Here is a 21,675-nt window from a genome sequence, read left to right as displayed (position 1 = left end):
TCGCAGGTCATCCCTAGGAGAGAAAGTTTTAAGTACCTTGGGTCTATTATTCAGGGGTATGGGGAGATTGATGAAGAAGTCACACATCGTATTGGGGCGGGATGGATGAAATGAAGACTTTCTTCTGGCATTTTGTGTGACAAGAATGTGCCACCGAAACTTAAGGGTAAGTTCTACAGAGTGATGGTCAGACCAACGATGTTGTATGGGGCTGAGTGTTGGCCAGTCAAGGTCGCTCATGTCCAAAAAGATGAAGGTAGCAGAGATGAGAATGTTGAGATGGATGTGCGGGCACACCAGGTTAGATAGGATCAGAAATGAGGTTATTTGCGACAAGGTAGGTATGACCCTTATTGAGGACAAGATGCGGGAAGCGCGGCTTAGGTGGTTTGGTCATGTGAGGAGGAGGAGCACAGACACCCCAGTGAGGAGGTGTGAGAGGTAGAGGTAGGCTTAAGAAAAGGTAGGGAGAGGTGATTAGGCAAGACATGGCGCAACTTCAGCTGACCGAGGACATGACCCTTGATAGAAAGATATGGAGGTCGATGATTAGGGTAGTAGAGTAGGTAGTCTAGAGTGTTCATAACAGTAGTATTGACATGCATTCTTGCTTTCTGTTGGTAGGAGGTTTTTATGACTAACTGTTATTTTCTTTCATTATTGATCACCTTACTATCTTGTTGTTTTTATTCTGTTTTTGTATGGCTTTTTGGTACTGACCCTTCCTATCTATATTTTCATTAATGTAGTACTTATACGTTCTTGAGCCGAGGGTCTATTGGAAACAACCTCTCTATCCTCACAAGGTAGGGTAAGGTTTGCGTATACATTATCCTCCCCAGACCCTACGATATGGGATAATACTGGGTATGTTATTGTTATTGTTGTACTACAGAAATGACTATGCACTTGAATAAACTGAGGAATGTTTTTTGTAAGTTACAGAAATACGAAGGGGTATATGTAATCCAAAGGCATACGACGAGGGCAAATTTATTCAAAAATTTATATGAAGGGTAGATATGAATAATTTTCCAAAGTATAGGGGTAATTTCAGCCCCTTTTCGAAAAAATTAAGTATGTTGAGAGAGAAAAGGATAGTTTATACTTTTTAATTAGGAAAAAGTTCAAATATACCCCTTTACTTTTATATATTGTCTACATTTAACCTCTGTTATACTATCGGCCAAATGTATCCCTACCGTTATATTATCGGGCCAAATTTACCCCTACAATCAGCAAATTTTTAAAAATACCCCATGATCTGTTAAGTAATCCAAAATCTCTCAAATTATTTTTATTTAAATCACTTGTTGTTCTTCTTGCTCCATTATTTTCAAAAATTACTATTGATGTGAATGCTAAAGTTACTAGACTATACAAATTATTCATAATTTTTTTAATTACCAATACACCAATTTCTCTTCTTGTAATAAATAAAATTGGTTTAGAATTTTATTTATTTTTCAATCATATACACACCGTAGAATTTAGTGGGTCTATTTATTGTGTATTATATGCAGCTTATTATCATGTATGTACATGTATATTCAAATATATTTTGTCATTGCCTGCTTAGTATATAGTTCGATCAACTAACTTAAGAGTGCACAATGTGTAGACATTTAATTAAAGCAAAGTTGAATTAGACAATGAAAGTCTCTGAGGAACTTCAACTTCAATCACTAATACTTGCAAAGTCTCCATACATTTGGTGCAACGAATTCATTAAAATTGGAATGTTGTAAATACTTTTAGAATTTAGAAAAATTACCTAATTTAGATTTTGCAATTTACTATACTTTGTTTATTCGGTTGTATTATTTAATATTTTTTTCTCTTATTATTTTTTCTCTAATTCAGAAAGCAGGTAATGCCAATTATTTAAAAAATAGTGGATCAAGAAGAACAACAAGTGATTTAAATAAAAAGAATTTGGGAGATTTTGGATGACTTAACAGATCAAGGGGTATTTTTAAAAGTTTGCTGATTGTAAGGGTAAATTTGACCCGATAGTATAATGGTAAGGGTAAATTTGGTCTGATAATATAACGGAGGTTAAATATAGATAATATATAAAAGTACATGGGTATATTTGGCCCTTTTCTCTTTTTAATATCAATAATTTTGTTAAATTCCAACGAAAGAACTGTATTGTGAGGTTGATACAAGTATATTAATTAATCGAATTTCTGAGTTTTGCATGTGTACAAAAATTACAAATGTGTATACTACTAAGTGGGAGAATGAACATTGATCAGAATATTTAGGTGTTATAAGGCAACTGGGGATAGCAACCAAAACTGTGGTCAAGAGGGCCAATTTGATTAGAAGAAGCCACCCCTTCACATCCTTCTTTCCTTAGCTTCTGCATTATGTGTGCTTCATATGCCTTTGCTCTCTGCAACATACAATTGTCCTAATCAGTTAAAGTTCAATAGATTGACAAATAAAAGGGGCAGTCCGATGCACAAAATATTTTGCATTCACGCAGGGTCTACGGAAGGGCGTCATCCCAAGGTGTGTGATGTAGACAGCCTAACTTAATACAAGCATTAGTGGTTGCTTTTACGGCTCAAACTTGTGATCTATAGGTCACACGAGATAACTTTACTGTTGCTCCAAGGCTCCCTTTCGTTCAATAGATTGGCAATATAAAAAAATATTTACACAATCATATTATTTACAAAGTAATTACGTGCAAATTTCTATGATAAGTATTAGTACTAATTGCTAGCTGATAAAAATGGCAAGTAATTAACTTGCTATCACATGTTAAATTACATTATATTATAAAACATTTTAATATTGTCTATGTGTGTAACTTCTTTTAGTCTAGCCTGATTAATCTTTAGTCAATGCATATTAACATTTTGTTGAGTGAAAAATACTCAAGAATCATTATGAAAAATTATATAAGACTAAGAACCAAGAAAATTACCTGCAGTGTCTCCAAAATGTATGTCTCTGAGTTGAAGTTATTATATGTGCTTGCTGCAGAAAGCTTCATAGAGAGGAACTGAATCCCAAAAAAAGAATAAGTCAACTATTTGTTCTCTTTTTTGGAAAATCAGAAAAGGTATTGTACTGATATCAAATTATCAACTCACCTCCACTTGATTTTGCAAGGATTGCACGTAATTAATTATTTCATCCAACATTACTGCCATGCCCATAGACTGCAATTTGATTAAAAAGGGACATTAGTATGTTAAAATTCTGCCTGTTTATTTCTAAGAGAATCATAATCTTTGTACTAATTAAAATGAAGATGTATTGTTCAAAGATAGAAAAATGGATATTACCTTGTAACATCCAGGAACAATGTCTTGCAAACACTTAAGTCTTTCATTAATTTTTCCTCTTCTCACCTGAATTAATAGGAAAAAAAATGCATTAGTCATTACAAGTTTATATGTGGAAAAAACAATTTTCCAGACAATGAAAATTAGAATTTACAAGAGGGAGAGAAACATAGGAAATTACCCTTTCAGCTAAACTGTGACTATCAGTTGCTTGACCTCTCTTGGCTCTTACATGCACCACTTGCCTTGGGTTGTCTTCTTCCTTTTCATCACTTTTCACTTTCTTTCCTTTTCCTTTACTCTGTAAATGTCCAAACTGAGGTATCAGCACCATGTATATAGACAGGGGCGGAGTTATATGGCCCAAAAAACTAAAAGAGCAACCCGATGCACAAAGCATCATGCGTTCATGCAGGGTCCATGAAAGGGCCGCACCCAGTAGCGGATTCAAGATTTCGAGCAAGGGAATTCATTATTTTAAAGGAGTGAACAGTAAAAAATTGCAGCGAGAATGAATGGAAGTCGCAACCTTAAGGAAATTATGAACCTCTTGAGCAGTGAGCTAAGATGTTGGGTTATGTTAAGGCGATTCAAAATATAATATATAACCATAAAATAAAGGTTTGACATTTGTTGGCCAAGGGGGTTCGGATGAACACCCTTCCACCCCTGAATCTGCCCTGGCCGCACCTCAAGGGTGTGATGCATACAACATACCCTAATAAAAGCATTAGTGTTGATTCCACGACTCGAGCTCGTGACCTATAGACCAAACAAGGATAACTATGTTGTTGGCCTAAAAGGAGTTCTATTGAATCCCTTCATAGGAAAATTATATTATGTAAACATGACAAAAACAAAATAGTAATTGTGTATATATAAATTGTTGAATCCTACTTATGTAAGGGAAACTTATAGTGTAACGGAATAAGTGGCTCAAGAATTGCTTTAAGTTGCAAGTTCAATTTGTAAGTCTGACATTCTAACTTTTTTCTTTTTAATCTCCTGATTCTGCTACTGATTAGAATTAAAAGAATTCAAGAATTACTCACAGTTTTTCTTTTGGTCCCACTCCAAGAAACTGCAGGGGATGAATATGCAGAGCTGCTTTCTGGGGTTTCTATTGTTTTCCTCTTCTTGCTTTCATTGATATCATTTCTAGCTTGGATTGTAACCTTATTCTTGTCATCTTCTTGAAAAATTCCATGGAAATTTGCTGTTAAACAAACTGGGAATTCAGGTGTTTGGGTTAAAATATTTTCATGGGAAAATCCAACAAAGCTCTGAAAATTGAAGTTTGACATCTCTAAGGAAGTGGGGTTCAGGTTTAGTTCAGGAAACTGGTTATTGAAATTCAAGCTGGAGTCAATGTTAAATACAGAAAATGGTGGATTATTGATTTGCATGTCTGGATTGAGTAAATGATAAGCCATAGCAACTTTTGGTGTATTATTATAAAATTTGCAGCTCACAAGGGATGTCAAGTGTATGTTTTCTGATGATAAGAGAGGTTGTGACTAACATCTATATATATAGAGAGAGTATGGGCAAAATTGAGCATTGTTTGTGAAATTTTCAATTTGTTTTTTCATTAAAAAATGGAATAGTTGTGAAGCAATTTGAGGTTGCCATTTGGAAATTTGGGGTTCTGTCTTTGTTCCCCATATGGACCATACTCAGGAGATGTATAGAATTCCATGGGACCCTGCATTAGCAGTTGGAATTATGAGCCCAATTTGTATGAATATTAACGCAATATAACTCAAGATCAAACATGATATTAGGACACTAAATAATTCAGATTAGCAAGAACAGTTGTGTACTTGTTTGAGTTATACCTTTTCTCTGATACGACGGCGTCATACACAACAAATGTTATGAAAGAGGGGACCTTACTGTAATTAATGAAACACTGAAGGACTCTTCCATTACGAGCTTTATCGGGTTGAACCTACACTCACCGTCACACTATACTCACCAAGCACATAAAGTACACCGTCCAATAACAAATTATCATATTTATAACTGGGCTCACGTTTATGGACTATTATCAAACTCGAATTTTTAAATATTAATTTTTTTAATAATGTAAGCCCATTTTTCTTACAGAATTATGATAATTCTTTTATATTAAGAAAAAGGAAAAATGATTATTTTGAAATGTCATAAGAAGTTGCCAATCAACGCATTTAATGTTTAAATAGTACTACAAGAGCATCTAAAGAGTCATATAAAGATGGGAGCCACTCTTTTCATTGCTTTGAAGATATTGATTAGATATCAATTTTTTACATGATATTACAACAGGCAAAAATACTTGCTCATATTATGAACTATATCAACTTACTGAAAGTAGATCAATTGTATTTTCAACTTTTACTTTGGAATTTATATTTTTTGAAATTCCAACTTGAATTTTGCATGGTTAGGTTAAAATAGGGACTCTAGTTAGAAATCTCATCAATCTTCCAAGGGCCTTTTATGCTCAACATTTAGCTCTTATAAGGGTTTACTTGCCCATTACAAAAATTAATTGCACTTAAAGGTTTCTATTTTAATCATAATAAATAAATAAATAAAAAAGTAAGTGAGTAAAAGTATTTCATCTAATAATTTACACTTTAACTGAAACAATTCACACAATTTAATAGAAATCATGGGCGACCGAAGTGCATCAGTAGCTGCAATTTTGTGTGCTGGCCTCTTTTCTCAAGTATTAAACAAAAAAATTACATGGGCGCCCTATTTTTGTCGCTCCCGTTTAACCTATACTCATATTTTAAAAATTATTTAATTTATACCTTAATTTTGACAACTTCATATCCAAGACCTATGCGCTCCTTTCTTCCTCCTCTTCTTTTCCTAATTTTGACAACATCGCAAAACCGGAGATGAAACCGGCGTCGTGGCCATAACTTCATATCAACATTCTCATCAGGGGATGAGCTCAAGTCTAAGCAAAAAATCCTCTTGCTGCTATTTGACTTCTTCAACACCGGTATAATTCTCTTTCTGACAACCGGAATAATCGTCTTTCCGACGTCGACGTTTTATTAATTTCATCACGGTGACGCCGACATAAAGAAAACTCAATACCACATATATGTAGAACACCAACTGAAGTTTGGGAATATTAACATAATCAACATCAACCGAAGTTTCACAAGCTTTGGAGAAACAATATTAACAGAATCAACATCAACACAAAATCTTAACTCCAAAATCTCAAGCATTGGCAGAATAAGATCGTTTTCGTTTGATCCTACATGACCGTTAAGTTCAGAATGTTTCAACTGAAGACTAACAAGTTTGGGAAACTAAAGTTTATTGTACTACAAACTGAAAAACTTCAGACTAACTTGTCTGAAGTTTGCTCTACAAAATGAAGAACTTTAGACTAATTTGTCTGAAGTTTAGAAGTTTGCACTACGAACTGAAGAATTTCAAACTAATTTGTCTGAAGTTTGCACTACAAATTGAAGAACTTCAAATTAATTTGTCTGAAGTTTGCACTACGAATTGAAGTTTTTTTGATTACTTTTGCAAGTCAGGCCAAACTTCAAACGAAAATATCTGAAGTTTTATTTTGATAAGGTCACACTTCAGACAAAAAATTCTGAAGTTCAAACTTCAAACATAAATTCTTGCTACTTTAGGCCCCGTATGTCTGAAGTTACTCGAAAAGTGGGTACGCTTGCAATTTTTTTTGCAAAGCGGGTATAAGTTAAATTGTGACCCAAAAACTGGGTATAGATGCAAATCCCTCCACTAAACACATCATGAAGTGCACCAATAGCCACTTTTAAGTCCGCTCTTTAAAATATATTCATCATTTATAATGCTTTTAGCCAATATATCCAAACTTCAGGATTAAATATCCTAAATTTGAAAATCAGGATCTAGTGTCCTGTATTTTTGAAGTGCTAATTTGAAATTTAGGACTAAGTGTCCTAAATTTCTGAGCTACTAATTTAAAATTCAGGACAAAAGATTCAAACTTTTGGACATAATTTTCGAACTTTAGGACACGTTGTCATGAAGTTTGAATTTTGAGGTTTAAACTTCAAGACGATGTGTCCTTAAGTTTGAGCGAATTGGCCAATCTTTAAATACATCGTAAATTATGAATATATTTTAAACGGCGGGCTTAAAAGTGGCTACTTGGTGTCATTTTCACTAATTTTATATTCTTTATCATGTGACACTCTTTTCTTTTTAATCAATCTCAAATAAAATAATTTTTTTGTATTTAGTAATAATTTTATTTTAAATTTCTCATCTTATCCTTATGTTTATAACTATATAAATTTTTATGACTTATACTACCCCGTAAATTCAAAATTCTTTTAGTTGTTCCTTTAATTATTTAACTCTGACGGAGGGAGTAGCATTTTGTAGTATGAGTGGATTTAAGAATCGTAAAAGTGGCACTGAAAGATAAGCAATAAAACCCATTAAGAGATTGAGAATGATCTACATGCACTTAATTTGGTTACAAATAATCAGAATCAAAGTGGGTTTATTGGTGATTGGACATTCACCCCCTCAGAATTAAGAAACAATAATCATTTTATTAAGGCCTTAAATAATCACATTACTCCTTGTCGATATTATACCTCAACACTAAGTAACTAATTAAATCAGAGTTAGGTGAGACCATTGGTTGATGGGATTTTTTCCTTTCTATACAATATTGAAATTTATTTATCAAAATTATCCTAGTTTTATATATTATTCACCATAAACAAGGATTACTTACAATTTATATACAATTTATTATTAGTGCCTTAAATAAGGGGATTTAGTTACCTCCTTTTCCTTTTTTTCTCTCCTCTCCTCTTTCCTCACTGTCGCCTCTCACGTCAAATTTTCTTTCTTTCTTCATCACTTTCTCTCACCGTGACTAATTAAGTTTCAAAAAATTTCAAAAGCCATGGCATTAAAGAGAAATAGAGAAGAAGGTACTATCAGTAAAGAAACTAGCAATGGCGAATTGTGTAGATATAATGAAAAGGAATCAATCATTGGGACGTAGAATCTTTGAATGCAAAACATGCAAAAAAAATAATTTGATTCGCTTAAAGCACTTTGCGGACACAAAGGAAGTCATAAAAATACAGCTATTAACAATTTTGTCAAATACGTATGCAGTCCCTATTAAATTCAAATTTGAGTTTTCAAAAACTATTATTTGTTTGGATCGGGCGTTGTTGCAAACAATTAAGAATATTGTTTGGAGTTTATATCTCAATTTTGAGGGTGTTTGGTGAAGATTAGACTTGGTTTTGGCTAAATTTTAGATTGAAAGAAGAAGAAGAAGAAGAAGAAGAAGAAGAAGAAGAAGAAGAAGAAGACGAAGAAGAAGAAGAAGACATGACATACAATATATTTACGAAATTGTAGTAAAGTTGTAGGTAAATTGTATTATGTTGTATATATATATAAAATTGAATATTATATGAAAGTTAAAAAATATATATATATATATATTTGAATATTGTGTGAAAGTTGAAAAATAGTTGTATGATTATAAAATCTAGTTGCCTCCCCATGTATAATTTGAGAAATTGGTGATATTTGACATAACAACGCCTCTTGGTATTTAACTCTAATATTCACACAATTAAGCATCACGAAATTCTTCTTTAGCAAATGTCTTTCAATGAATAATATTTATCTGATTATGCTATCAGCTTGACACAATTGATTTTCTTAAACATGCATTACTGTTCGTAACGCGGAGGAAATCAAAACTACATCATAAGCATTGAAAGCCTGCAGGTCTATCACGTAACCAACTTGAAAATAGGATTCCTTATTACTTAGACAAATGATAATACTCAGTACAAGTACCAAGAATTGGCACAGAGACATTTTGAACTTATCGACATTTTGGACAATTATAGTCACAAGTTATTTGGTCAAATTACATAATCAAATTTTACCGACAAGTGAGGCTTGCTCAGTTGGTAAAAGCACCTCCACCTATGACCGTAAGGTTCTGGGTTCGAGTCACGCTGGAGGAGAAGTGTGAAAACACTATAGATCCTCCTAATTTGGGATGGGTTTAAAAAAAAAAAACATAATCAAATTTTACCCTCAATGAAATTATAGTCAATTATGACTAGGAATGTAATATTGAATTAGTCATATTGCATTTGATTTTGTAATATTGAATTACAACTAACTATACAGTATACACTTATTTACAACTAATCTATAATTTATCTACAACTTTCATACATTATTTTTACCCAGTTAAATACAACTACAATATCATACAACTTAAATACAATTATTATACAAATTTTATACAATATGTCTTTTGAATATTTTGTATCTAATTTGTATATATTTTGTGCATAATTATAACTAATCTACAATTTATCTACAACTTTCATACATTATTTTTACCAGTTAAATACAAATATAATATCATACAACTTAAATATAATTATTATACAAATTTTATACAATATATCTTTTATATATTTTGTATCTGATTTGTATATATTTTGTGTGTGGTGTGTGCTTCTTCCTCTCTAAAATTCCAATCAAAACTTACTCTCTTAATACAATTTTGATACATATCAACAACTTTATGTAAAAAAAAAAATAGTATTGATAACTTAAATACAAATTTTATACAACGATTCATACATAATACAACTATTTTTCAACTTTCATACAATATTCAAATATATATATGAATATAATTTACATACAATTATACTACAACTTTACTACAATTTCGTAAGTATATTGTATGTCATATGGTATGTCAAGTCTTCTTCTTCGAGTTTCAATATGAAATTCAGCCAAAACCAAGTCTAGTCTTCACCAAAACACCCTCAAAATTGAGATATAAACTCCAAATAATATTCCCAATTGTTTGCAACAACACACAATTCAAACAAATAATGGTTTTTAAAAACCCAAATTCGAATTCAAAGCTTTTTAATGGTTGTCAATGGTGGAGAGTCAAACACCTTCAAAATTTATTGATTGACAATTTCAATTTGAACATCAATTGTGCAACATTACTAGAATCTGAACACTAATTGTGCAACACCTTCAGCTCTACATTACTAGAATTTCAATAAGCATGGAATTGCTACTCTCTTTTCCTTTGCTCTACATTACTGGAATTAGGGATTCAGAGATAGAGAGAGACGTAGAGAGAGAGAGAGAATGCGCATGAGAGAGAGAGAGAGAGACGGGGAGAGAGAGCGCATGAGGGAGAGAGAATAAGGATGAGAAACAATTGATTCATAATATAAAGGGATACTCATTTAATTCATAAAAATGTACATAATTAATAAATTTGTATATAGTATGTAATTAGATTGAAACTTTAGTAGAGAGAGTAATACCGTTTCAAATAGTGTATGGGAATATAAAAATTCATTGTTTGATTACTCATGACGGAAAGAAGCAATACGTGTTCTTTTTTCCCTTTTCCTTATAATTTGTGAATAATTGAGAAACCTCATAGGGAAAACCCATAAATCATTCGTTGGAATAAATTACTGGATATGGAAAAGTTACTTTGACCTAAGATAAACACGTGGAAGAACAAAGATCCTTTACAATCTTGGTTTATAAATATTTTTCATTTTCAATTTCTGGTCTCTCAAAATTAATTTCACAATTATATAGGGAAAAGTCCAAATTTGCCCTGTACTTTGCGAGAAAGTCTAATTTTACTCTCCATTAAAAGTTTGATCGATCCATATCCTTGTTACGCTTTTAGCTCGAAATTGGCCTTATTAGTCAATAACCGCAGGAACACGGCTGAACCAAACTTTGAACCACAAGGAAAATTTTGAAACGAAAATGACAATATATAGCCGCTCTTAAAATAATAGTAATTTTTTTTTTTTGTATATATATATTATGTATGTTATATACAAAAATTATACAAATTTTATATACTTTTTCGGCTAATGAATGTAAATAGTTTCTAGCACGAGCTAGAAGTGATAATACCCCAATTTTAAACTTGGATTAACGCAGAAATTCTCCACGCGGCTATGCTAGAGGACAAAGTTAGACCTTCTATATACCACAAATACCACAAGGGCAAAGTTAGACCTTTCAGAAATTACAAGGTTTGCCTATATAATATTGGTCCATTAAAGACTAAGCGTACTTTCGAGCCAAAATTATAATAGCGAGAACATGGATGAACCAAACTTTTAATGGATAGTAATATTAGACTTTTTCGCGAAATACAAAGTAAATTTAAACATTTTTCGATGATTATATAAAAAATAATATTCCCTATATGACGACGTATATAATCATTTTCTTTAATTTTTAAAGTTGCTCTTCTTTTCTCCCCGAGTGTTCCGTTACATTAAAATACAAAATAGTTAAATATATTCTGTTATAGAGGACACAAAGCTGGAATAGCTCAGTTGGTTAGAGCGTGTGGCTGTTAACCACAAGGTCGGAGGTTCAAGCCCTCCTTCTAGCGTATAAATAGTTTTAATGATCCTGGTCTTTTTTTCACCATTTTTGTTTTTGAAACAAACGCAGCCTAATATCATAACCGGTTCTACCATATTGGGCCTTGTAAAGGTTACAGCTCAAGCCCAATACAGATGGTAACGAGCCCAAATTCAATCGACTAGTTCAAGCCCATCCATTTCAGTTCATCCCTCCATTAAACACCATTTCATCCCTCCAAACAGCTAGGGTTCTTCTTCATCTCTCAAACTAAACATAGCTAGGGTTTCCCGCCGGCGCTGATCGCTGCCTTTCTCTCACAGGTCCTATTCTCCTCCACCCTTTTTATGAGACTGCTGCATTTAATTTATATACTTCAATATTCAATGTTTTAACTCCATTGTCTCGAAGGAAATATTATGTTTTAGCCGCAGGAGTAGCTTTGTAGTATCTTTTTTGTAACGTCAAACTCGTTTAGCTGATGTTATTAGAGTTTGTATGCAAAATATTGCTTTATCAAGTAAAAATTCGTTCATTATTTTCTGGTAGATTAGTTTTTACTATGCGTTATTCTAACAATTTATTTAGGCTTATTTTCTATTACTGCACTGTCTAATCAGCTGAATTATTAAGTGGAGAAGGGTAGAAGGGCAGGGTCATTGTCCACCAAGTTTCTAACCATGCGCCACCGGCCATAGGGGATTTCTCTGTTATAAAATTGTTTTTAGTTGAATTAGAATGAAATGGGCCTGAATGGATTGGAATAGATACAAATGATTTATAGCTAACCCTAACTAGTATGGTATTGAAATGCTGATTGATTGATTGGTTGGTTGGTTGAATTGTTAGATCTGTGAAGATGTACACGTCAAGGCAAAAGATTCACAAGGATAAAGATGCTGAACCTACTGAATTTGAGGAGTCTGTTGCACAGGTTAGTTTTGTTCTTTTTTGTTATGGCACTGGTTTTTCAGGACCTAAAAAATTGGTATTGATACAATGTTTCTGAAAAAGTTTACTGTATTTTTTTGTTGAACAGGCTTTGTTTGATATGGAAAACACCAACCAAGAGCTGAAGAGTGAATTGAAGGACCTATACATCAATTCAGCAGTGTAAGAGTTGGAAAAATTGCATAGTTCTGTTATTAGTAAATGTTAAGTTATATGCACTGACACTGTAAAGATTTTTACACCATTAGTGAATTTTAACAGGTTAGTGACCATGTTTATCATATTACCAATTGGTGTTTATCAAGAGATTTACCAGTAATTACCTAATTAGTGACCTGATCGTGTAATATTTTTTACACGGCAGTGCATAGAACTTAGAGATATTCTTCACATTTCCTTGTTGTGATTGTTTTTTTTTTGATAAGGTAAAAATTTCATTAAATAAGTACACAAAAATACATGAAAGAAGGCTCCAGAATAGCCAGTTACAATAACTTTCCAAGCATCTCAATAAAGTCCAAATATTGATCTACATTCTCCAAAATACTGCTCTTACACCAGAAATACAAATTATGCAGACAATTGTTCTTAATTCTAGAGATATGTCTTCTTTTTCCTTCAAAGCATCGCTTATTTCTTTCCAGCCATAAAGTCCAAAAGATGCATAGAGGAATGGTTTTCCAAAATTGCTGCTGTCTTTTAGCTATTATTTGACTCTGCTAGCTCTCCAGCAAACTCCTAACATTGTGGGGCATTGCCCAGGATACTCCACAGATATTCAGGAAAAGATCCCAACACTGCCTTGAGATTTCACAATGTAGAAGAAGGTGATTTGTAGTTTCCTGGTCTCTTTCACATAGATAACATCTATTACTTAGTGCAAAGCCTCTTTTCTGCAGGTTATCCTGGGTCAAACAAGCTCCCTTAGTAGCAATCCACCCAAAACATGCCACCTTTACAGGTGCTTTAGTCTTCCAGAGTATCTTCCATGGCCAATCTGTTTCCCAGTGCCCCATCTGCCGTTGTAGTAAATTGTAACAACTCTTGACTGAGAACTTATCCCTACTTGCAATCCAAATCAACGAATCCCTCTTGCTTTCTTCCACAGCAACAGAATCCAATTGCTGTAATAACTGACATATGTCATCCATCTCCCAATCATTTAGACCTCTTCTGCAATTAATTTGCCAACCAGTAGTAGAGTAAAATTCTGCAACAGTCCCACCCTTTTTGTTAGTTGAGCAACTGAATAACGTTGGAAACTTGGAGCTCAAACATTCACTTCCTGTTGTGATTGGTTTTGTTGGACTGGTTCCGCAGACAAATTGATGTGTCAGGAAACAAGAAGGCTGTTGTTATCCATGTCCCCTACAGGCTGAGAAAAGCTTTCCGCAAGATTCACGTCCGCCTTGTTAGGGAGCTCGAGAAGAAATTCAGTGGGAAGGTAGCTATTGAACTCTTTTCCTAGTAGTCTCTTGAGTATATATTCGAGCATTGAATTTTTTGGAGTCTTCTTATCTGAAATGATCATATATTGAACAGTTATGAATAGTTATGGTTATCTGGAATTAAATGTTCCGCATAATGCAATTATGTGATATTGAGCCTCCCATGCTGGCTTCAAGATTTACCATGGCATCATGTTTTGTGATTGGGGCAAATTCTTCTTATATTTAAGGAGGAGAAGTTTTCTTGTTACATTTTGGAATTTGCTTTGAGAAATGCACGTATATGAGGTTGGCTCGTGATCCTAGTGGTTTTGACATTATTCTTGGATTTGCACCTATGCTTGAATCAAGGTTTTGCTGTTATTCTGATTTATGGAAACCTATCTAGGTGTAGAAGTTGGAGCCCGGTCTTTGATATCAGGCTCATGAAATGAAGATCTTCAGTAATTGGCCTTCTTCTTCTATACTGCAAAATCTTCTAGGCATCATTGAAATCATTCTGTTAGTTAGTATCTTGTTGGGTGTTTATTGCACTAAGAATATACTGTAGAGGACTTCTAATTTTTGGCCCCATTTAGTGCATCGTGAAGTGGATCAACTAGGACATAATTTTAAGTGCAGCTTTTTTTATGAGGGCTTTAGTAAGATGAGAAAGTTGATTCATGACTTTAATCTCTTCACCCTAGTTCAACTCATATTACTCCCTGGTGCTCTCTCTACATTGTCCAAACGTATCTATGCCTGCTCTAACAAATAGATGCTAGTTGGATGCAGTGAGAAAATAACCCTATATGGTCAACACATAGTTATGCTATTTTCCTTTGATTGTTGTTATAATGCATATAAACACTGCACTTTTTATATATGGTTATATTTTAGTTGCAATAGTTGTATTAACTATCTTATTTGTTGCCTTTTTGTGTATGACAATGTATCTTGCTGGTGTTTTTCTGAATTTAATGAAGTGCTATTTCTTTTAGGATGTAATCTTCATTGCCACCCGGAGAATAGCGAGGCCTCCAAAGAGAGGTTCTGCTGCTCAACGGCCCCGTAGCAGGACTCTTACTTCTGTTCATGATGCCATATTGGAGGATGTGGTTGTACCTGCTGAGATTGTTGGGAAGCGTGTTAGGTATCGTGTTGACGGATCCAAGATAATGAAGGTAATTTTATGGCACACTTTACAATAATGTTTTGTTGCTGAATGGTTTGTGTTTCATGTTTAATAGGAAAATGTTGTAGAAGTAGAACCAGAATTTGTCACTTGGAGTTTGTCCACGTTCACTAATTATATCGAAGAACAGTTTAAATGATGGTTCCTGAAACATGTTAAGGTCAATTTAGAATTTAGGGATAATTATTAATTATGTGAAGGTTGAAGAGATTATTTAGCTATGTTTGTTTTTTTCTTCTTAAAATATTCACTTGTCACAGTTGTTGATAGTATCAGCTCTTTTATGGCTAGGTATTCTTGGACCCAAAGGAACGAAACAACACCGAGTACAAGCTGGAGACTTTTTCAGCTGTTTACAGGAAGCTATCGGGCAAAGATGTTGTGTTTGAGTACCCCATCACTGAGGCTTAGGAAATGTTGGTCTTGGTACTTCGATGCTGAAAAACATATTAGTCAGTTTTGAAATTTTGTACTTCGATGCTGAAAAACATATTAGTCAGTTTTGAAATTTTGGTGTTTATATTATTTTATCTAGAAGCTAAGGAACAATGTGAAATTGCTACCTGCTTTCTCTTAGCTCTTTAGATTACTGCCTTGTTTGTTGAGTTTAGTTTCGTTTGCTATGCTCTTTGGTCTGTGTCAGCTCTATTGTTTGGATATTGCTCTTGGAAGAGCTGATTAAAACTGATCCTGGGCTCCTCAACTGTAGTAGTGCAAGCTATCTGCTCAGCAAGCTGTTAGCACTTGGCACTTTTCGAGTTGTAAGATAGTGATTAGAAGTTTTTGAAGGAAATATTTTATTTTCATTCTCAAAAACAAAAATTGAGAATGTTTTTATGAAAATATTTGGTGTTTGGTTGGAGAGTGGAAAACATTTTATTTTCAAATACATTAGATTAAAGATTAATAATAATATTAGCCAATAGGATGTTTTGATGAAGTTTTTGAGTAATAATTATTAATACTATTATCTAAATGTTTATTTGAGCATGTGATGAAATTAAGGAAAACATCTTTTAGTAACCAAATGTGAAAATATTTCAATGTGTCTTTCTCAGTTAACACATATGGACCCAAACTTAGTTCAGATCTGCGACGTCTGTCCATTTGAGCTGCATATTGTAAACAAGTCTAGATTGGAAACAGTAACGCTAAGACTATTTGGGGACATGTCGTTTCCAGATTTTGAGTCGGATGGATTTTTGGGGGAGCACAATCATCACTATTTTTTCCAAAGTTTGGTCACCAGCAAATTAGTTTGAAGGATTTAAATTTTAGGTGGACTTTTTAGTACCCATTATAGTATATAGTAGAGGACTATCACAATTTGATATTCCGATCATTTTTTAACGAATCACATGAGGTCCTTTGCTTTGGACCAATCTTTAAAACAAAAATCACTCATTCACTTCTCTGTTTGCAAATAGAGAAATTGTTACGAAGCCTTTATTAGTGAATACATTGCTCAAATTATATATACGTATAAAACAAACTAATGTATGCATATATTATATTATCAGACTCTAAATTCTGATTTCGCCTTGAGTCACATATTTGTTTATTTTGCTCTTTTCCCAGTGTTAGTTTCTCTTCAATCATTTTTACTTCTGAAGAGGGTGGGAGTTAGGTTCAGTTTGCTCTATTGCCTTTTGGTAAATTGAGCGGTCCATTTTTCATTTTCTTTTCTTGAATTTGCTGCAAACAACTTGTTAGGGTGGGTAGGTTAGGTGGGACAAAGGATGCCAAAATTGAGATAACCATCACCTCTTGTATGGAATCAAGCAATTTAAATTATCTCTCACTTGGTCTGAAGTCCACAATATTCTCATGAAATGTAAGGCAGGCCAGAGCCTCTGATGAGCGAGCAAGAGACAACACTTATTAAACTTGAAGTTCTGTCCATGAGGTAAATGGGGACAAAAATTCAAGACCGTCTACTTTGAGGGCAATATGTGTACTAAAACTCTAACAAATGTTTGTCAAAAAGAAAAAAGAAAAAGGATATTATGTTTGTGGCGAATGAGAGCTATTGATGTATCCCACCTCCCACGCCATCGTTGGTCCATCAACTCTATAGATATTGATTTCTCATCATCTAAGATCATTCAGTTCCAACTTTTGATGGAGATGAGGAATTGTGTGTTTCACATGATCCGTTAAGATGAGCACTTGTTGATTCACTCTTTCTCCCAACTAATAACTTTACCTTTAACTTAAAATATGACATATATATAACTATTGCAGGAATAATTGTGTTTTTGGTAATATTGCAGGAATAATTGGATGTTACCTGGAAAGCGTGCAAGATAATGAATAGCAAGTCACATATAAACTTTATCTTTATATCTGATGGTAACAATGTAACATAAATGGAATTAAGAGCACCGCATTATATTTACTGTTTCCTGTGTTGCGGAGAAGGTGAATTTCATTTTTTAAATTATGTTGGCTAGGATTAAACTCAAAAAAAAAAAAAAGACACTGTCATCAAGCTTTGTTGATTTATTTGTTAGTTTGAGGACATCTCGGGCCGTTTGGTACGATGGATAAACAATAGTATATATGGGATAAAATTTTTGTACCGTCTTATTCCTTGTTTGGTTACTAATCCTGAGATAAGTTATTTCAGGATTAAAAATAGTATCATGATAACTTATACCTACTAGAGGGTGGAATAGTAATCTCAGGGTAAAGTATATCAGGATAAAACAATAAAATTGACAATTCTAGGAATAATACAACATACAAAATAATCAATATAAAATAATATTAGTATAACTAATTCCAATATAATTAATCTCAGCATAACTTGTTAAGTTAAAGACTTTAACCAAACAACCCCTTAGTGTTATACCCTGCTTCTTAAACCTTCGCAGCAAACAAGGTCAGATATCTTTGTATTGTCCCTTTTCTTTCTCCATAACGTTTTTTCTTTGTTTGGCTCTGATAGAGTTCAAAACAAAGTAGTGAATCTGATGCTCACTTATCTACTTGGCATTAAAAAAAAAAGGAACTTTCTTTTGTTTCAGGTGTTTTTTTTTTTTTTTTTTTTTTTGAAAAAAAGGGGTCACCTGAAACAAAAATAAAGTTTCCTTTGTCGTCTTTAAACTTGTTTCGTTGTTTTAAAGTTGTATACAATCAAAATCGAGTTTGCCCTTTGTGTAATTAGTCGAGATTGGAACATGATGAACCGAGGGTCGTCATCATAATATCGAGATGAGATCTCAAGCCAGGTTATCGAGCTCAAGATTTAGAGACCAATCAATACCGAACTCGAGTCAATATCGAGCTCGAGTCCAAATCGAACTATGATGTGAAGTGGTGTTATCGAGCTCAAGATCCAGAGACCGATCAATACCGAGCTCGAGTAAATATCGAGCTCGAGTCCAAATCGAACTATGATGTGAAGTGGTATTATCGAGCTCAAGATCCAGAGACCGATCAATACCGAGCTCGAGTCAATATCGAGCTCGAGATCGACCGAGATCGGGCCAAGAGACAAAGAGTCGTTGTAGTCGCACCGGAGGAGAGAATCTCAGCGGGAATTAAGGAAAAGCTAATTAACTAATCTATTATGGGATCCCCATTATGTATTTTTAATTATATCCAAAGTAGGATTTCTCCACTATATTAAGAGTGACTATCATTTCTGTAGGGGGAGGGGGAGGGGGACATTCATACACTCTCATTTTTAGAGATTATTGACATTCATACACTCTCATTTTAAGAGATTATTAAGATTCATACGCATATAATAAAATTATCCCTTTCCGGGCTTTGTACATTGGTTCTTCTTGTTCATATATAAATCACTCTCTACTCAATTTGGGTTTGTATTTATCCCTTCTTTTACCGTCAATATTCGATATATTTTTACTTATTTTCTCGATTTGTACCAAGTTATACCATATATCCTTAGAACCACGTATAAATTCAACTCTATCCGTTTTTCGGGTAAACAGTTTGGTGTCTACAATGGGGCTAAGGATAATAGTGCTTATTTGGTATGAATCTCTGCAAAACGCACCATTTTACACTTGCTCTTGGAAGTGTCTTTAATTTCAGGTTAAAAACGACGAACTCTCAATCAATGGCCCTACCTATCGACAACGAAGCTGGTCTTCAAGATGAGAATAACAACCTGATGACCGGGGATGAAAGGCCACCCGTCGATCCCGTTGGATCTCGGGCCATAGATCCAATTGACGATAATTCACATGTGGCCATCGAGGTGAACCAACATTCCGACCCCGAAAACAGCATTCATGGTGGAACTCGATTTGCAGTTCGAAATAGCCAAAATGTTGGAGAAGACGTGATCAGCCTGCATATGATTTTTGAAATGTTGCAAGCTCAACAGGTAGTAATAGCTTAGTTGCAGAGCCAAACCCAGGCACCGAGCAGGGCCGAGCCCGGTCCACCCCGATAAGTCACCCACGAAACGTGGCCAACTATAGTAAGATCAAATGAACAAGAATCGGGGACTAATCCTGAAATTATTAAGATATTAGAGGAACTGACAAAACGAATTGAGTGAGGAGAAAAGAGGATTGAAGCAAACGACAAAAAAAGTAGAAACTTATAACTCCAGGGTTGATCAGATCCCGGGAGCACCACCGGTATTAAAGGGCTTGGGTTCTAAAAAATTCGTACAAAAGCCTTTCCCCCGAGCACGACTCTTAAACCGATCCCCAAGAAATTTTGCATGCCCGAAATTCCTAAATATAATGGAACGACCGACCCCAACGAACATGTCACCTCTTACACATGTGCCATTAAAGGAAATGATGTAGAAGACGACGAGATCTAATCCGTACTATTGAAGAAGTTCGGGGAAACCCTGTTAAATGGGGCAATGACATGGTATCATAATTTACCGTTTAACTCTATCGATTCTTTTGCTATACTTGCAGATTCTTTCGTAAAAGCACACGCCGGAGTCATAAAGGTCGAGACCAGGAAGTCAGACCTTTTTAGGGTAAGGCAAAAGGACAACGAGATGCTAAGAGAGTTCGTATCTCGTTTCCAAACTGAACGAATGGACCTACCACTGGTCACAGATGATTGGGCTGTAAAAGCTTTCACTTAAGGACTGAACGAACGAAGCTCGATGGCTTCACGACAGTTGAAGCATAATTTGATCGAGTACCCGACTATTGCCTGGGCCAATGTACACAATCGATATCAATCGAAGATCAGAGTTAAAGACGACCAGTTGGGTTCTGGGTCCGTTATTAAAATGGACATCGATCGAGAACCAAGGTCGAACAAGGATCGATATCGGCCGAATGACGAAGATCGTAGGGGCAACAAACCTACATGCAACTCCGTAACTGAAGAAAGGAAAAGCGATCGAGGCCAAGGGTCTTGGAGGCTGATGAACAGGAATGGGTTTGACAGGCATACTGGACCTAAGGAAGCACCACGATTATTAGAATATAACTTCAACATCGCTGCATCCGCCATCGTGTCGGCTATCGGACGTATCAGATATACTAAGTGGCCTCGACCTCTACAGTACGATCCAGCCCAGAGAAATCCCAATCAAATGTGCAAGTATCATGGAACCCATGGCCACAGAACCGAAGACTGCAGGCAGTTGAGAGAGGAGGTAGCCCGTTTATTCAATTAAGGGCACCTTCGAGAATTTTTAAGTTACCGGGCCAAAACCCATTTCAAAAACAGAGATTCCAATAGACAAAACGAACAAGAAGAGCCACAACACATCATCCACATGATCATCGGAGGGATCGATGTCCCCCAGGGATCAGTGCTTAAACACACTAAGATGTCGATTGTAAAAGAGAAGCGATCTCGGACTCAGGATTACACACCTAAAGGAACCTTATCCTTTAGTGACTGAGGAATCATGCAACCCCATAACAATGCACTGGTTATGGGGTACCCCATATCTGTACTTATGAATAAAACTCATATCTATACTTATGAATAAAACTCAAGTTAAGCGTGTGTTATTTGATCCATGTAGTTCGGCCAATATTATTAGATCGAAGGTCATAAAGCAGCTCGGTCTACAGGACCAGGTCATGCCCGCAACCCTGGTACTAAACGGATTCAATATGGCATGTGAAACTACTAAGGGCGAGATAATTCTGCCAATAAACATGGTCGAGACCACCCAAGAAATGAAGTTCCACGTAATCGAAGGCGACATGAGGTATAACGCCCTGTTCGGGAGACAATGGATCCACAATATGAGAGCAGTACCCTCGACCCTTTACCAAGTTCTGAAATTCCCGACATCGGTGGAAATCAAAATAGTTTACGGAGAGCAACTGGCAACAAAAGAAATGTTTGCCGTCGATGAAGTAATTAAGATATCTTC

General features: G+C 34.7%; 2 protein-coding genes and 1 non-coding gene across 3 annotated transcripts; 2 read left to right on the top strand and 1 right to left on the bottom strand.

Annotated features, from left to right (window-relative positions):
• Window positions 1–2,135: 2,135 nt before the first annotated feature.
• LOC107806000 (transcription factor BEE 3) lies at window positions 2,136–4,898 on the bottom strand. Its single transcript, XM_016630116.2, has 6 exons — window positions 4,358–4,898; window positions 3,487–3,606; window positions 3,306–3,371; window positions 3,111–3,179; window positions 2,942–3,019; window positions 2,136–2,401 (listed from the first exon to the last, which is right to left on the bottom strand). Exons 1-6 carry the CDS (start codon window positions 4,736–4,738, stop codon window positions 2,267–2,269), a joined length of 849 nt encoding a protein of 282 aa, XP_016485602.1. The 5' UTR covers window positions 4,739–4,898; the 3' UTR covers window positions 2,136–2,266.
• Window positions 4,899–11,710: 6,812 nt separating this feature from the next.
• TRNAN-GUU (transfer RNA asparagine (anticodon GUU)) lies at window positions 11,711–11,784 on the top strand. Its single transcript has one exon. It is a non-coding gene; the product is annotated as a tRNA-Asn (tRNA).
• A 123-nt stretch (window positions 11,785–11,907) lies between these two features.
• LOC107784137 (small ribosomal subunit protein eS7) lies at window positions 11,908–15,939 on the top strand. The gene is made up of 6 exons (XM_016605206.2): window positions 11,908–12,079; window positions 12,606–12,690; window positions 12,796–12,869; window positions 14,028–14,151; window positions 15,136–15,318; window positions 15,621–15,939. The coding sequence occupies exons 2-6, from the start codon at window positions 12,616–12,618 to the stop codon at window positions 15,738–15,740; spliced, it is 576 nt and encodes a 191-aa protein (XP_016460692.1). The 5' UTR covers window positions 11,908–12,079; window positions 12,606–12,615; the 3' UTR covers window positions 15,741–15,939.
• The last annotated feature ends 5,736 nt before the right edge of the window (window positions 15,940–21,675 follow it).

The sequence above is a fragment of the Nicotiana tabacum genome, chromosome 15 (genome assembly GCF_000715075.1).
Source record: "Nicotiana tabacum cultivar K326 chromosome 15, ASM71507v2, whole genome shotgun sequence".
NCBI lineage: Eukaryota > Viridiplantae > Streptophyta > Magnoliopsida > Solanales > Solanaceae > Nicotiana > Nicotiana tabacum.
Note: the sequence above shows the minus strand (reverse complement) of the source record. Positions and strands in the feature narration are given on the sequence as shown.

What these genes read in the sequence shown, in the direction of transcription:
- LOC107806000 (XM_016630116.2), bottom strand. Translation starts at nt 4,738, where the DNA reads ATGGCTTATCATTTACTCAATCCAGACATGCAAATCAATAATCCACCA. An exon ending in TTGTTCCTGGATGTTACAAG is followed by an intron (nt 3,180 to 3,305) that starts GTAATATCCATT and finishes ATCAAATTGCAG; the next exon opens with TCTATGGGCATGGCAGTAAT. An exon ending in CCTTGCAAAATCAAGTGGAG is followed by an intron (nt 3,020 to 3,110) that starts GTGAGTTGATAA and finishes TTTGGGATTCAG; the next exon opens with TTCCTCTCTATGAAGCTTTC.
- LOC107784137 (XM_016605206.2), top strand. Translation starts at nt 12,616, where the DNA reads ATGTACACGTCAAGGCAAAAGATTCACAAGGATAAAGATGCTGAACCT. An exon ending in TTGAGGAGTCTGTTGCACAG is followed by an intron (nt 12,691 to 12,795) that starts GTTAGTTTTGTT and finishes TTTGTTGAACAG; the next exon opens with GCTTTGTTTGATATGGAAAA. An exon ending in ACGGATCCAAGATAATGAAG is followed by an intron (nt 15,319 to 15,620) that starts GTAATTTTATGG and finishes TTTTATGGCTAG; the next exon opens with GTATTCTTGGACCCAAAGGA.